Source organism: Ambystoma mexicanum, chromosome 2p (assembly GCF_040938575.1).
Source record: "Ambystoma mexicanum isolate Mex_15411 chromosome 2p, UKY_AmexF1_1, whole genome shotgun sequence".
Classification (NCBI taxonomy): domain Eukaryota; kingdom Metazoa; phylum Chordata; class Amphibia; order Caudata; family Ambystomatidae; genus Ambystoma; species Ambystoma mexicanum.
In genome coordinates, this window is record NC_090923.1 from 238,777,167 (window position 1) to 238,794,633 (window position 17,467).

The 17,467-nt window shown below is 46.4% G+C and overlaps 1 protein-coding gene across 1 annotated transcript in view; it reads left to right on the forward strand.

Moving 5' to 3' along the window:
* Window positions 1–16,486, forward strand: part of IL5RA (interleukin 5 receptor subunit alpha) — a 304,412-nt gene extending 287,926 nt beyond the window's left edge. The window contains exon 10 of the mRNA XM_069646215.1: window positions 13,581–16,486. Within this exon, the coding sequence (XP_069502316.1) occupies window positions 13,581–13,694 (114 nt within the window). The 3' untranslated portion in view covers window positions 13,695–16,486. The remainder of the gene's footprint in view (window positions 1–13,580) is intronic.
* The last annotated feature ends 981 nt before the right edge of the window (window positions 16,487–17,467 follow it).

Consider the following 17,467-nt stretch of genomic DNA (forward strand, 5'->3'; position numbering starts at 1 on the left):
ACCACCAGGTTAGCTGGTGGGCCTCCTGAATTATCACCTGTAGCCTTAGTCACACTCATGATTGGAGACAAGACTGCAAAGCTTTCTGTCCTGGTTCAGGACAATGTCCCTGCCAATATTCTGTTAGGAAATGATCTAGTGGAGTTGGGGTTGATCCCGGATGGTCTCCCCATGGCTGCTGCTGCAGTCACTATATCACATGTAACACAGGGCCTGGCTGTGAGTTAGGTACCCGAGCCAAAAGTGATGCCTAAGTAAAGAAGACGGAAGAACAAGAAGGTCACCTCAGTGAAGGGGGCTCCTTCTCTTCCTGCTGTTCCTACAGCACCCATTGGAATCCATGCTCCGGACGGGGTGGGTCCAGTGGAAAACCCAAACTCAACTCCTGAGGGAGAAGAGGCAGAAGGCTCTCCTGCGGGAGAGGTTCTCAACCCAGAGGACCACCCCAACCTTCAATGCCTGTTGTTTGAAGGTGGACCCTCCCGGGCGGACTTCTGTAAGGGACATTGAGAGTGCCACTCTCTTGAGGGTCTGAGGAAACAGGCACTGTCCCAGGCACAAGGAGAAGTGCCTAGGACATTCCCAATCTATTGGGATGGTGAGCTCCTTGTTAGTGAGCCCACTAAGCCTGAACCTGGTGCCCTCAAGAGGTTGGTGGTACCCCAGGTTTACAGGCCCCTCCTGCTGCAGTTGGCGCATGAGGTGCCTTTTGCTGGTCATCTTGGTACCAAGAAGACTAAGCAGAGGCTCTCTGCCCATTTCTACTGGCCTCGGATGGGAGTAGAAGTGGAGTCCCACTGCGGGACCTGCCCCACTTGTCAGTTGTCTGGCAAGACTGGAGGCAGTGTCATTGCCCCACTGCAGCCATTGCCAGTGGTTGGCACACCATTTGAGAGGGTGGGTATCGACATTGTCAGTCCCCTTGACCCCCCCATTTCAGGTGGACATTGGTTACATCCTGGTCTTGGTTGATCATGCCACCAGGTACCCTGATGCCATACCCCTTTGGACTGTTACTGCCAAGGTAGTTGCAAGGTCCCTCATGGGCATTTTTACCCGTGTTGGATTCCCTAAGGAAGTTGTCTCAGACAGAGGATCCAACTTCATCTCTAGTTACATGAAAGAGTGCGGGGTAACCTACAAGTTCTCCACCTCTTACCATCCCCAGACCAATGGTCTGGTTGAGAGGTTTAATAAAACTCTCAAAGGCATGCTAGGCACTTTGAAAGAGCCCCTAAGGAGGAAATGGGATCTCCTCCTGCCATGCCTGCTGTTTGCTTACAGAGAGGCACCTCAAGAGGGTGTTGGTTTCAGCCCCTTTGAGTCACTCTTTGGACATCCCGTGAGGGGGCCCCTGCCTTGATCAGAGAAGGTTTGGAGGCCACCCCTCCAGGTCATGCCAAGCAAGTGGGGAACTATGTGTTAGGCCTCAGACGGAGGATGACACAGATGATGGGTCAAGCGACAGCAAATCTCAAGGCCAGCAAGGAACTGAATAAATACTGGCATGACCTTAAAGCCTCGCAAGTGGATTGGAATACAGGACAGAAATCCAGAAATCCTTGTGATGGAGACTACCAAGCCTAGAGCTTTGGCGGACAAGTGGACTGGACCATTCAGTATTATCTCCAAGATGGGCGAAGTCAATTATCTGGTTGACATGGGAGTCCCTGGGGCAGCCCCACAGGTATTCCATGTTAACAGGCTCGAGCCTTTCCACAGGCGAGCAGAAGACTCATGTCTCTTGCTAGCTTCAGAGCAAGAAGAGGATGAGAGTGAGCCCCTTCCTGATTTGCTGCATAGCAACCCTCAGGATGGTTCAGTGGAGGGAGTGCATCTCTCTCCAGATCTGACGACAGAGCAGCAGAGGGCCTGCAGGGCTTTGCTCCAGCAGTATGCCTCTCTGTTCTCACTGACACCAGGCCTTACACCTTGGTGTAGGCACGAAATTGACACTGGTGACAGTGTGCCTGTCAAAAGCAGGTGCTACCGTATGTCAGATACCGCTAAGAACCACATCCAGGCTGAGGTCGCCAAGATGTTGGATCTAGGTGTTATTGAACCCTCAACCGGTCCCTGGCCCAGTCCAGTGGTCCTTGTCACCAAGGCAAGTTCCCAGGCAGGTACCAAGGATTGGAGGTTCTGTGTGGACTACCAAGGAGTCAATGCCGTCACCAAAACTGACGCGCACCCCTTGCCCAGGGCTGATGAGCTCATGGACACCATAGGTGCTACCAAATTTGTGAGCACCTTTGACATTACCTCAGGCTATTGGCAAATAGCTCTGACGGGCCATGCCAAGGAAAAGACAGCGTTCTCAACACCAGAGGGACTCTATCAGTTTAGGGTCATGCCTTTTGGGTTGAAGAATGCCCCTGCCACTTTCCAGAGATTGGTCAATCATGCACTCAGTGGGCTAGAAGCCTTTTGTGTGGCCTACTTAAACGACATTGCCATCTACAGTTCCACCTGGGAAGAGCATTTGACATATCTGGGTAAGGTGTTGCAGGCCTTGAAAAGGGCTAACCTCACTATCAAGGTCACCAAGTGCCAGATAGCTCAGGGGAAAGTTACGTATCTTGGTCCTGAGGTAGGAGGGGGTCAAATCCAACCTCTCCGCAGTAAAGTACAGGATGTACATGACTGGGAGACTCCCACTACTCAAACCCAGGTGAGAGCCTTTTCGGGCCTCACTGGGTATTATCGCAATTTCATGGCCGACTATGGAACCATTGCTGCCCCTCTGACAGTTCTGACTTCACCCAAACAACCTAGGAAGGTTAATTGGACTGAAGACTGTCAGAGGGCCTTTGATGGCTTGAAAGAAAGTCTGTGTAGGGCACCTGTGTTGTGTGCGCCTGACTACAGCTGACACTTTATCGTCCAGACGGATGCCTGCGACACCGGAATTGGAGCTGTCTTGTCCCAGTTAGATGACAAAGGGAGGGAACATCCTATCATATTCATCAGTAGACAACTCAAGGGTAGAGAACTTAGGTGGGCTATTGTTGAAAAGGAATGTTTTAGCATAGTTTTGAGCCTTAGGCGTTTTAGGCCCTAACTTACAGGGTCTACCTTCAAGGTCCAAACAGATCATAAGCCCCTGAAGGGGCTTATGCAGATGAAGGGTGAGAACCCGAAACTGTTCAGGTGGTCCATTAGCCTGCAAGGGCTAGACTTCACCATAGAGCATAGACCAGGAAAGAGTCACGATAATGCAGATGGCCTTTCCAGAAGGTATGTTGACCGTCTGGATGAGGGTGTATATCTCATGGGAGATTAGGCACCCTAACTTCAGTCTGGGGGGGGCACTGTGATGCTGGAAATGCATCGGAGGGACAGGGCCTCCGTATCCTTGTCCTTTACTGCTTTTTATCATGTGTTCTGTTGTGTTTTTCGCACAGGAGTTCATGTGGGACTCCTGGCGGTGCAGCTCTCTGTTTTGGTTTGGTGTACAGACCCATGGGATACCCTTATGGCACCCATGGGTGGGGGTACAACCCTGTGCCCCTAGTGTATGTTTTTGGGCACCTGTGTGTGGCCCACAGAGCAGGGTATGGGCTGGTGGCAGCTCCATGCTGAATTTGACAGGTGCTCTGAGTATTCTCCATTTTAGGATACCCAGGCCCTAGCATTGGAATCAGTTGATTCCTGATAGGAAACAAGATGGTCCCTGTGGCCTCTTGCTTTCTATTGCCTGTTACCTTATTTTCCCAAAGTCCTGGGAAGCCCTGACTATGTCCCTTCCCCCTGACCGGCTGTTGGGTGGAAGTTCCATATATGGTGTTGTTGTGAAGTCCAGGCCAGACTGGCTGGAGCCTTCCCAGTGACTGTATGTTGTGGGTACACCCTGTGGGTGGGACCTGGGTGAATGGAGTGTGTGACCAATATGCACTTCTTGTTGTGGATGTCTGGTTTCTGGTGTTTGACACAATGACTGAGACAGCCCTGCCCGAAACTGGTATGAATGCAGTGTGGAGTGTTGAATGGCTGGGTACTTGTCCCAATACACATAACTTGTTGTGAGTGTCTGAAGAGAAGTGAATGGCCTGAATGCACTATGCACCTGATTGGCTGCCTGCCTGCATGAATGCCCTTCTGACCGATTGGTTGCCTGAGTGTGACCCAGCAGAATGAATGGGAGATCAACTAGTATATATGGGGGCCTCTCACTGCTAGAATTTGTGTTCAGAAGCTGAAGAGAAACTGGAGTTGAAACTGAAGCTTAACCTTGAAGCCCTGCTGGACGAGAAGTCTTGCTGCTGCTCTACTTCACCAATCTGAAAGCTGCTGTGTCTCCAAGGACTGACCCAGAGAGGACCTGGTTAGGCACCCTGTTTCCGAGCTACGAGGGACCATCGTGCACTGCTAATCTTTGCCAGCACTCCTTGGAAGACAGACCTACGACAGGCTGCCGACCAGAGACGGGGACCGCCGCGGAAGAACAAGGATGAAGTGCCCGGACACTGTTGTCCATCATCGTCGATGACTGCCGTCGCCGACCGGAGCCGCCGTGCTTCCTTTGCCTAAGTAATATTTGATCCAAGGATGCTATCGCCTGCACCGTCGACTGCATTGTGCCGCCGGAGAAAGCCGAGGCTGCTGACGCGCGGAGGAACAGACGCCGGTGGGTTTCCCGCCACCTAAAGACCACACAGACACTGACGACAACGACACCCTTGCTGGGTCACAGTTCTTCAAACTCTTTGCTGTCCTGAACTATCGTCACTGAGGTGCCCCGCACACCTCTTCCTTGCAGGACGCCAACGCTCTGTCGTCGACGAGCACCGCTAGGAACGAAGCTGCCACCTCACAGTCATCGTTCAACCCTTTTCCTCGTGGGTTCTCGATGATACGTGGCTCCTGCCTTAAAGGGAGCTTCTCAAGAAGGATCCGTCGATGACCCGACAACAAACTCTGCTATTCCAGGTACATTGGGGTGGTACAACTATTTTAGAAGGAAATAAGACTCTTGTGAACAATATATGGACTTGGCTTGTATGATATCTTAATTTACAGGTTGCCCAGGTGGGGGGATCTCCACACAGAATTGTGACTAGTTGGTAGGGGTCAATATTCTGCCCATTGTTCTAACCAACTGCTCTTCTCCTATAGCAATCGTTGGTTACTTTTATTCCTTGATCTGTGTGACATTTGACCAGAGTATAGTTGATGCACTTTAATGAGATCTGATAATAATTGTGGTACCACTTTAGAACTGTATATATTTGCCAGTGTGGATTTTCTGAGCATAACGTGAGTTATGGTGATAGTGTACATAACCTTGAATATTAATTATATAAAGACTGTATTTTAACTAATACAGTGTGTGGACATTTTTTGTGGGGGTTTGGGGACTATACTGTACTTAAGAACCAGCCTGCATCACCTCCTGAGAAGCTAGGCCTTGATTGCTCGACCAGCGCTACCCCATAGAGAATCTTGGCTGGGGTCCTCTGTGCCTCTCCTCTGCCATATAGAGAGCAGGAGTACAGACACCCCCATCCAGTCTTTACAGAAGGGTAGGGAGATGTAATGAGTGAATGGCCCAGTGAAACAGTGAAATTTAGGGTTGGTTTTGCTTATGTTGCACTGTGTGACACAGTGATATGGAGTGGGTGGAAAAAACAGCACCATCACCAGAGATCCAGGGAGGCAGCCCTGGGACACTAGTCGGTGTTGATCTCTTGGAATGAGTGGACAAGATGCATGTCATCGGGTGATAAATTGGAAGTAGAGAGGGATGATGCAGCAATCCCGGAAAACAGCTTTTTTCAGAGTGTCACACTTGCCTTATTTTGCTAGGATGGAGCAGCAGAGATTCTGGGAGGTGGGTGACACACCAGTCAGTGTCCGTTTTGTGAAGTGAGTGGACGTGATACATGTCATCAAGTGAAACCTAAGATGAGGAGTGTGAGGTGTCTGCAATCCCTGAGTGCAGCTTGTGAGAGAGGTACTCTTGCCTGATTTTGTTGGGATGGACCAGCAGAGAGTCAGGAAGGTTGCGGATGTCACAACAGTCAGTGTCCATCTCTTGAAGCAAGTGGATGAGACACAAGCCATTGGGTGGTGTCTGGGAGGAGTGGGCGGAGTTGGGAATTCCTGAGGGCAGCCTGTGGTAGAGGAACACTCACCTAATTTTGCTTGGAGAGAGATGCAGAGATTCATGGAAGCAGCAGGTGACACCCTTTTGGACACATTTGGGATGAAAGGCAGGCGGACAGTTTGCTTAAGGCTATTATAAGCAGCAAGCACTTGTTATGTGCATTGGGGATGCCAAAATTTCATGTGGTCACTTGGTAATGGGTCTGTTGCTCAACTCCCATGTTATAGTTATACCTGATTGACCAGTTACTGATGAGCATGCACCCAAATGTGTTAGGTATAGATGTCAGCTGAGGTATAGCATGGGAGTAAGGCCTATTGAAACACTGGGGTAGATGGGAGATCATTGTGAGTTGAAGTGGTTTGGAAAGGGGACTTTCGAGGGGACCAGCCTGACAAAAAGATAACAGTGAGGGAAGGAAATAGTTGGTAGGACAGAGGGGGGGTTGGGGCATGAGATTTGGAACTAACAAGGGCAACAATATCATGGGGTGGTGGAACACTGTGATGAGGTACGGGTAGTCATTGGTGGCCACTCCTAAAAATAAATGAATAGTGAGGAAGTGGAGGGATGGGGTTTAAGAGGCATTGAGCAGTTTCATATATCAAACACCAGGTGTCCAACAATATAAACTGCTTAAAAGATTTAGAAGGATTTGTCAGTCACCTTGAGGAGGGAGCAGTTGGGATCAACCAAAAGACCTGTTCACAACCTGGTGTTGACCATAAGACAATCCACTGCTCAATTGAGGGCATCATCTATTTCATGCGTTCCATTGGGCCTGACAGTAATTATGATGATATGGATAATGCTAAAGACAAAGATTATGTTCCATCAGTGTCCAGACGGGAGCAGGCATTGCTGTTGGAAATCAGGGGTACTGATTAGGCAGTGGAGGATGACATCACAGGCTGCAGAAGTCATAGAAGCGCCTCCAAAATTTCCAGTGAACCACAATATTATGTGGCATCCAGATCACCAACAGCACCACAACCGCCAGCACCATCACTCCCAAATGAATCCAGCCTCTGTGCTAGCCCAACATGTAAGTCAAAAGTGAGGCAGTACATTGCAGAAAATAAACTGGCACTGAATCTGGTCAACTGTGCACTCTGATGAAAACCTGTGTGCCAAAGGCTTGCAGGGATCAACTTGGCTACCACATCTATGTGGTCCCAAATGCAGCAGGCCCATGCACAGACATGGGAAGAAGTCAAACGATCTGAGGTGCATCCTTCCCTGAACCATCAGACATAAAGGATACGTGAGCCAGTCTGCACAATCACAGCTGAAAATACTTTAGCTGTATCAGTGCTTGCAAGTAAGACACCAAGCTCTACTTCCTGTACCACAGTTGCACATAGCAGTGATCCCCCATTGCATCAGGGCAGTGTTGTGGAAGTTTAAGCATGGTGAAAAATATCACAAGTCTCATGACTAGCAGTGCCTGCACAATGCTAACATGGCTCCAATGCTGGCGACAGATCTCTTGTCCTACTCAATTTTGGAAAATCCTGGATTCCAGCACTTCATGAGAAATTCTCGGATGATGGTTTTTCTCCCGCAAAGCAGTGCTAGAATTGCACAATAATGTTATGGCTACAGTGAGGTGGGCACTCCAGCCGTTATTGGTTCAAAAAGTCCACTTCACTATGGACACGTGGACCAGTAGTCAGAACATTGAGTACATTTCTGTCACACTGGGTGGCATGTCCTTCCTCCAGTATCCAAGGTTTTTCCCAGAATAATTGAAGGGGACAGCAGTTGTGTGTGGTACAGCACCAGGCAACCTTGTGCATTCATGGGTTTAGGCCAGAAGCCACAGGGGAGTTGACATTTGCAAAAGGTATAGGAGACGGTAGCAGAGTGGCTAAGGTCTCGTAGTTTGCATTTGGGCTTTGGTTGGATCAAATGTCCTTGCTACCATATGAATTTAGAGACAATGCTCATCACTTCAGTTTGTGGCCCATGCTTTATCAGCAATTGTGAGCCTGAGAAGAAATGGTTGCTCTAGGCCAGGAGATCTGCTCCCATTTCACTGGTGCTGAACATGCCAAAAAAGCACTCTGTGAATTGCAAAGGTGCCACAAGTTGCCACTGCACAACCCAAAGTCCTCAGCGGCCAACTCTCTTTGGCACATGTTGGACAGGTTACACGAGCAGTGCAATATGGCACAGATTACTGCAACATTCACAGCAGAGTTCTAGACATGGGGCCTCATCACGAGTTGAGCGCTAACCCCAGCGATATTACCGCTGGGGCTATTAGCCCTACCGCCAAACCCCCCGGCGCTATTAGTGCCAGGTCACAGGTTTGGTGGAACGGTAAGTCCCCATTCACCATTGGGCCCATTTGGGAATTTCCCATTCCCCATTGGGCCCAATAGGGAATGTTCGGCACTATTACCACTGGCGGTATTACTGACAGCGATAATATCACCGAAAATTGGCAAAATTGCTGCAGATTTGCCCCCAGCTCAGAGCTGGGGGTAAATCCGCCAAGCGCGTGATTTGGCGGACCGTTAAATGCGGTGGTAATAGCGTTACAACTGCATTTAATTGCCATACCAGTCTATTTTACTCCTTACAATCTGGCCCATACCCCAAGAACGAGAATGAGGGAGCAGCAGGTATGCCTGCGTCTAACCCTTTATGCCCATGTCTGACCATTGATGCCACCTGCAATGATCAGGTTATGTGTATAGATGAGTGGCACGAGAAGCACATGGCACAAAGACATATTTTCAATCTCATAACAAGTTTTGTGGTGCAGCAAGTGCGGGTCACAGATTTACCTCCAGCCAAGAGCTGGAGGTAAATTAGGTCCCCATGGCAAAAAACTGCCGGTAATACCGGCAGTCCTCTCCATGGAATCCTATTGGACTCCATGGAATGGGGATTTATTGCCCTTTCCGCCACCTGTAATATCTCAGAAATTTCCGGATATCAGGCGGCTGAATTGTAGGTCAGTTTGCCAGTATCCCGCTGGAATTACCAGCAGAATAGTGGCAAACTTATTATGAAGCAGTTTGTTTTAATACTGGCCATTTATGCAGAGATAGAAGGATTTCTGGGAGTATTTTGATGACTCCCTTTATGGAATTTTAACATGATGTGGAGGGGACCGGGGGGTAGCACCCATAGGACTCGTGGTCTGAATAGGAGGAGCATATATAATGCTTCTCAGTGATTTGCTCTTCTGAAGATATCTCTTCTGAGGGAACAGAGCGCCATCTTGGAAGTGCCAGAAAAGTACAAACACGGTGTCCCTTTCATTGTTGCTATAAGGACCAAGTAGACAACGGATGTCTCCTGATACTAATAACGTCTGCTCTTCCTTCAGTAGAGATAGCTTCAGAATAGCTAATCCCTGAGAAGCATTATAGATGCTCCTCCTATTCAGACCATGAGCCCTATGGGTGCTATGCCTCCTCCACTCTTTCGTATTAAAATACAGTGCTTGGGCATAACCCAGTTTCAACAACTGATAAGCATCAAATACCCCCAACTTTGTGTTCAATTGTCCCCATATGGAATGTCAACTTTTTCATAACTTGCTTCCAAAAATGAAAAATAGGTGACACTAGATCACAGGACAAAACCAATGCTACCTATCATTGGTCTTTCAGTTGTTTATTTGGGAGAGAAAGCGGTGCAACCCTCCAGCTCAGATTTCCATTGATCGTAATAATATCAGGTTTCTTTTATAGGGCTTGATGCAAGACTCCTTCGACATCTTAGCACTGTGATTATTACCCAAATTATACTCAGGTAATCGACCTCAGAAGGATGAAGAGATGAACCGACCTTATTGGGATTTAAACTTGTGAAGTGTAGGTATGTCCCATGTCAGATGCAAAGACTTAACTTGTGAGATATCCAAATAATAACACAAATACACAGAAACATACTTTTGTAGTGTTGCACCCAACCCGAGCATTACAACATTATCTATTGCCATATTACAGTTGTACACGTTCCACCGATAATTCCTTATAATACTCAAAATCAAGGTCCATATGAGATTCCTATTGACATTGGAAACACTATTTTCCACAAAGGCTTGTGAGTACTGTGGCAAAGTGACATCAGCGTCATTGTAATAATTGGGAGTGGTGCTGCCAGGTCCACAAGGCCAGGGAAGACCATTTTCCACATATCCCAAGAACAAGTTTCACAGATCATTTTGAAAAACCAAACAAACAAGGACCACATCTCCCAGAATCTCAATCTCTCACAGAGGGAAAACCTGCAATGGATCAAAAGTATAATTTACTTCATAAAGAGGACAATTATTGGAGACGCATGCCTCTCTCTCATTTAATATCTAGGGGTGACAGAAAGTAGCGCAACTACCCCCTTTGCGATAAACAGACCCACAGAAAGCATTTCACTTCTTCCTTAAACGTATGTGTTCCAGGCAGCAAACAAAATGACAGAAAATGTCTCCTGCAGCCAACACCTCAATTGAAATCAATCGGAGAAAGACCCACTAAACACAAAATAAAATATAAACTACTTGCTGAGTACAGGGTGCAGTCAGAGCCAACTCCATGAAGGGGAGGTCCTGTAGCCAGAAGAACTAGATGAGACAGCAAAACCAACTGACTCTCTCACAGAACCACACAGGAAACAAATCCTAAATGATGGCTGTTCTCTTTAAACTCAGAACTACACACAGTGCTTACTGTGGAGCATGCTCAGATTGGACACCTGACCTTTTCAGCCACTCAGGCCGACATTCTTCACTCTAGGCCTTATATAGAGGCCAACTCTGAGGACTGTAGTGAAAGGGGGTATTGGAGTGTAGGGCTGATGAGCTGTATTATTTGAGGGCTCAAGAGCTGCTGGATAAGAAGACAAGGGGGGTCATTACGAGGTTGGAGGTAGCCATGGCACTGTTAGCGCTATGGCTACCCCCATACCACATACCATGTGCGGGTTCCCTGAATGGGGAAATACCGGGTCCTTCCAACCTTGGAGGACCCAGTATTTCCCCATTCAGGGAACCCATCCCCATTCGCATTCGAGCCCCCATAGGGAATGGAGACCATGCTAACAACAGGCCCGCTAAGGGACCTCGTAATGCGGCGGTGAGGGTTGGTGGCTCCGGCACCTTTACCGGCGCCGTTAACCCCTTACCGCCGCAGTCGTAATGACCCGCAAGATCTGTGGAGGAGAGGACCATCAGAGGAGTGAGAAGAACGAAGCCTAGAAAGAGGGGGGAGGTGGAGTGAAAGACAGTAAAGCAGTAACTGGAAGAAGATGACGTTTGAGGGACCTCCTGAAGACTGTATGGAGATGGAGTGAAAGAGGAAACTTATAGTGGAGAAAAGAAGAGAAAAACGTACGTGTGGAGGGGGTAGGGCAGAAAACCAAAGAGGAACACGGAATGGTGAGTGGGGCAGCTTAACCCAAAAAGGAAAGAAGGTGAGCGGTGCAGCTTAACTCAAAAAGGGAAGAAGGACAGAGGTTGTGGCCTGTGGACAGAGTTTGTGGCCTGTGGACAGACAAAGGCTGTGACCTGTGGAGGGGCAGAGGGGAAGATCCTCAGAGGGAGACTTTACCCATAAGGGACAAAGCCAGAGTCTGTGATTTGTAAAGAGACACATGCTTTAACCCGTGAATGGGCAACAAAGTACAAGTAGAGATTGTGGCCAAAGAATAGGCACAGACAGACAGAAAAAGGCAAAGACAAAGTCAAAGAGATGGTGGAACCTAAACACGTTGAGGCTATGACTAAAAAGAAATCAGAGAGAGAAGGCTGACTGCACACCATGGTGAAAGAAGAGAAATAGATTGCTAAGAATTGCTAAGGCCGACCAGGGCAAATCAGTGACAGGCTGGAGGACTTGCATTGGTACCGCCCCATGGAGAAGACTAGACAAAAAGTGCCCTGGGCAATAACCCAGGAGAAGACAGGGACAACATACACACAACAGAATAATCCTGACAAAAAATACACTATTTGAACGTGAGTTGATTGTACACATCATTTGCCATATTACACTACACATTGTCACTTGCATTCCATAGTCTTTAAGGACTCATGTAACTTGCATGAGGGTGTATTGTTCTTCTGCGCTGAGTCCCCCCTCATGTGATACTTCGTCTGTTATTATTTTGAACTATTGACAGTGAAACATTTTATTTGTTTGACCCTCTTGTTTGGGTCTTTGGTACAACCTAGAGCTGGATGGCAGTGGATGGAGTAGCCCCTGTGCCTGCATCTGCTGCTGTTTGTTAAAGCTGTAAAACTATGTGGTCTCTCCTCTTGCAGTCTTATTATGAATAATGTGGTTATTTCTCTGATTGTGGTAATTCCACTCTAAAAGTGGTATCCAATGGGTCCAGGATTCATTAAGTAAATTCACAGTAAACATTACCCCATTTTTGGATTATTGAAAGTCAAAAAATGCATTTCCACCAGTAAGATTGGGAGGGGAATCCATGTGGGTCATAAGTGGTTGAGGCCACTTATGTCCCGTGGCAACCATTTCCAAGAAGAGTCTGTAATGACCCTGTGGGAAATTGCATTTTCCAAACAGGCACTGGATCAGTGGTCTTCAAACTGCGGTGCTGCCCCCCATAGTGGGGCGTAAAGGATGTCTATGGGGCATGAGGCTCTATAAAAACGGATTACGGTGACTACTTTTAATAGAAAATATGAGAAATTATAGCTTGTGGGGGGGGGGGTTAGAAGCAATATTTGTACTCAAGAGGGGGGCTCAGTATAAAAAGAGATTGATTTTGCATTCAGAGCATTGTAATGCACATCAATTTAAGAACATGCAGCACACATGGTGCATCCTATCCCTGTATTTGCATGATTGCAGACTCCGGTGAAAAAGGGTCTGATGCCCTTACTAAATGTGGATGAACATGTTTTCTTACAAGTGAAGGCATTTGCTGGGTATCGCCTCCATTAACTTCTGTGATACAAAATGTGGGGAGCTGGCCCATAGTTTGGGCAAGACAATTATGTATTAAATGATGAAAACATGAACTGGAATTTCATGTGAAACTCCTGTAGAATCTATAATCATACAGTATTCACCGCTGTTTAATTTTATATAACTTGGGTAATTTCAATGTTGAAGGGTAAATAACCGTGGTAAATAAACCCGACATGATTTCTTTCACCTGTAGCTTTGATATCGATGCTATGGAAGAGTCTGGAAGTTACACTGTGCTCAGTAAAATAATTGTTTGTATTAAAAAAAAGTTTACCAATTTACAAACTTTATGCTTAGCAATTGGCTGACATCCGTGAATTTGGAATATTCATTATTTCGTACTGATATTCGGTTGCGATGTACATACAGTGCACATTTTATGATTCACACATATTTGATTCTGCTTTGTAGTGAATCTGGATCTGAAACGATTCACAGTTCATGTACAACTTTTCTTGTGTCTGTTTGTTCTATACCTGACTCCATCAGTAACTCCATACCTGTCTTTGTCTCCGTAGAAGACGAGAGGTGAAAGCCAAGAATCAGAAGTCATAAGTTACGTTGAAGAATTGTATTCTGAAAAGTCACCAGGATGTGAAGACCTCAAAGTGGCTCTGATGCTGAGAAAGTAACACGGATCCCAATCTTAGCAAACTTGCTCTGCTTGCAGCAGAAGCAGCATTAGAAAAGGACAACCATCTTGTTCCTGCTCTTACAACCCAAACCAAGCGAGAGGGAATCAGGGGTCTAAGTCAGATGTCGGGAGACAAATTCACCCCAGATTTTAGGGGGTAAATAGTTCCCATTTATGGTGACTGAATTCAAGATAAACTTTACATACTGTGAATCTAAATGGCAATGTATTACATAGGTAGTGGCTTTCCTGAAAAACCCTGCCTTGAATTTCACCCTCAAGATTTTAGATAGAGACTCCAAAATCACCATTTCTCTTGAAGCTTAAGTCTTATTGTGATGTAGTGTCCCTGTCATAAATTGCTATATCTAATATGACAATTTCTAATCTTCAAGTAATGGTTTAAGTCAAATTTAGAAATGTACATGATTGGAACAATCAGAACTGCCCAGTATCTAAAGTTTAAATGGAAAACTTCTGACAGCCTCAGAAAGTATTCAAGATCTTAAATCTGGATGTTTTGGTTCTCAGGTATTTAACGCAGAGCCTGTCGCTAGGTTCCATGCCATCCTCAAAAGCTTACACAAGAAAACAAGCATTAAGCTCATTAAGTTTTCATGCATTTGAAATCTCAAACTCTTTGCCTTTTGTGTAATAGCATTCAGCACTAAATCACGTTGAAAAATAATTTTCCTCACTACTAGTGCAGGAATGTGGCCGAAACTCAAGAGAGTTGAGATTGTGAAATATCTCGTAAGAACACTCTTTGTGGGAGAGTGGATCCTTGCTTGATAGGTTCTGGCACTTTACCTGTGAATGACTGAAGAACTGGTGGCCGCAGAATGCTGTGAAGAGCTCAAAGCTGCCGGTAAATCCTGGTGAATGCTGTGTCCATGTCTCTCTCCAGTTCTACTGAGCCTCTGTTTGCCACCCTTTCCTGAAGAAGGAGCTACAGAGTGACTCAGGAGACGCAGACCCACAAGTCCAGGCAGGCAATGATATCACCCGAACACAGACGTGTTGTTAGAGGGGCTGGTGGGCTAAAGCCACGTGTCTTTTGGTTGTAGCCCCAGATAGAAGCTCCGGGGCTACAACCAAAAGGCTAGCTAGCCCCAAGTCCTGACCGTTCTGACATTAGTGTAGCCCCAGATCTTTTCCAGACCTAGCAACACCCCCGGCCGAACATGATCTGCCCCAATATCTAGGGCCCATGGGTTAAAGCATTATATGATATTCATTTCCGGCACTGTTCTCAATAGCCATTGCTAACTGCAGTGGGAGCATACATGCTACTCAGGAAATCGTATGCAATGTTAATTGTTGAAATGTTACACAGATAATTACTTATTTTGGGGATTTTGTACCCAACCAACTAAGTACCAGTCAGTGTCTAATGTCACTCAGCAGTAAAAAGGGTCATTGTGCAACTACATCTGGCTTAACCGTCTCTCTTTGTGCCTCATGGACTCACCAAGAGCGGGACTTGTTCATGGTCTTCTTGAAGATCTGCAATACTTATGGTGTAATTGATCTTAGCTATGTCTACAAGTGTTGGTTGCAGAGGATGGGCAGCAAGATTAAAGGGCTTAGGTTTAGCGCTCCAGTTTCCCATGAAAAGGGAGGCAGCCTATGCAGCAGAAAAACCCTAAAGAACACATACTGCCAAGGTAGAATTAAAGATTGTGTTTTGTTTTTGTACTTAAGTGCCTCATGAAGTGAGCGGATGACAATTAAGTCTGATTTTTGTTATGAAGTAGTCCTTAACCTTGCTGCACAGAGATGTTTTTTATGCTAGTATTCATGACCTCATAGCTCTGAGGATCAACAGAGTATCAATCATATATTAGTGCATCCGTTTTCAATACATTACTGGTGTACAGCACTTTGTCCTTGACAGGTGTTTCGCTTGAAAAGCAGCTTCATCAGGACGAAAACCTAATTTATAATGTTGGTGAAAAAAAGACCACACATGCTATGGTGGTTATAGCTGAACATACATCAGGCCTAGATATGCATGGCGTGTCACTTCACAGCAGAGATGTGGGCAAAGGAGGAGCAGATTGAGGGGAAATGCATGCAAAACACGTGCCGTGGATTAAGTAACATGCACCAAGAGTGTATTGATGACTGATGCACTAATATCATACTAATTGTGCTACAGAGCTATCAGTCCATGGACTCTTGGCATAAAAGCACATCTTTCCATTAAAGATAAGTACCACTTCATAGCAAGAATCAGGCCCCAGTGCCATCTGTTCACCTCATGTGGCAACTAAGCACAAAGGAAACCCCATTGTTTCTAGTTCTATGTCTGCAAGCGTGTGAAGGATGAACGAAGAGTGCGTGAACGGAGTATGACTCCTGTTAGACTGAGAGTGGGTATTTCATATCATAATGCACGTATAGCAATATTTAATATGGCCTAAAGGTGATTCGAATTACGGTAAAGGTTTAAAGGCATGCCCTTAAATGCTTGAATCGCTTTGCTATACTATTCTACTCAGCCAGGCTTCCAGTGTAGTTTCTGCTCCGCTAGTAAGGCTATTCTCTGTGCTCTATCCTACTGATCCCGAGATTCAAGCTCCAAACAGCCGGCGGGGCCAGCTTCCCAGTTCTGGCAGCCAAAGTGTGGAACTCTGTGCCTCTCACTATCAGAAACTTGCCTTCCCTGAATTCATTTAAACACAAAGCCAAAATGTGGCTAGTCTCCTCTGATGACCAATTGTCACTTTAATAAGCATGTCTACGTATGTATCAGCTCTTGAATCTGCAATGTGATCTTATTTTAATGCTCAATCTATATGTTCTATTTATATGTTCCTTGCTATGTTATATTGATATGTAACCACTGCCTCAAGATACGCGCCCGGTAGCCTCCGGGCCTGGTTTGCGCCATACAAATAAAACAAATACAAATACAATGCAAGCTTTCACAACTGTGCCTTAAAAATGAAAACAAAGTCTTAGAGACGATTAGTTTCTTTGAATAAATTATTCCTTATGCTAATAACAATCCATATGGGACATATTTTGGTTCTTATGACCACTTTCATAACTTTGCCAAGAACATGTCTAATACTTTTTCCTGTTATGTTATGTTAAAGGCTCTTGTGCCGTGCTCTATTGCCAGCTGCATGGTTTCTTGGCGCTCTGGCGGCTTTGTAAAGTAAGGAGGAGGCGGGTAGGTTAGTGTGACTGAGCGGGAGAAAAGAGCAAGAGAGCTGTGATGTGATGTTGGCAGCTTAAGTTCGGTTGCCATTGTTCACTGAATGTAGGTGTGTTTTTTGGTTGGTAGCCGCCATGTGGTATTGGGCGAGACTATGGCCCTAATTACAAGTTTGTCGGTCCGGTAATAAAGTGCCAGTAGCACTGTGTACCGGCACTATTACTGTGCCGCACAATTCCAAGGCATTATGTCGGTAACACGAGCATCGATAGTTGCCATCGCTGTGCCCCTGGTGCCGGAGGCACAGACAATGGAACTACTGGTAACCCCCCAGACACATGCTGGAATCACCAGCACCACAGAGCCATTAGCCAATTACAACCATGATATTACCGGTACTACCAGCATAAAAATGCTTGCAGCACCGGAAAAACCATGCCGGAAATATCAGCATCGATACCAGGTGGTAAATGTCCCCAGGTGTGCCCAAATAGGTCACAGGTGCACCCATTCCCACAGGTAGAGCCAATACAACCAGAAACACTAGAAAAAGACCACACGCATAACCAGAACACTCCACCAACACAATCATGCTGCCTCTCTCC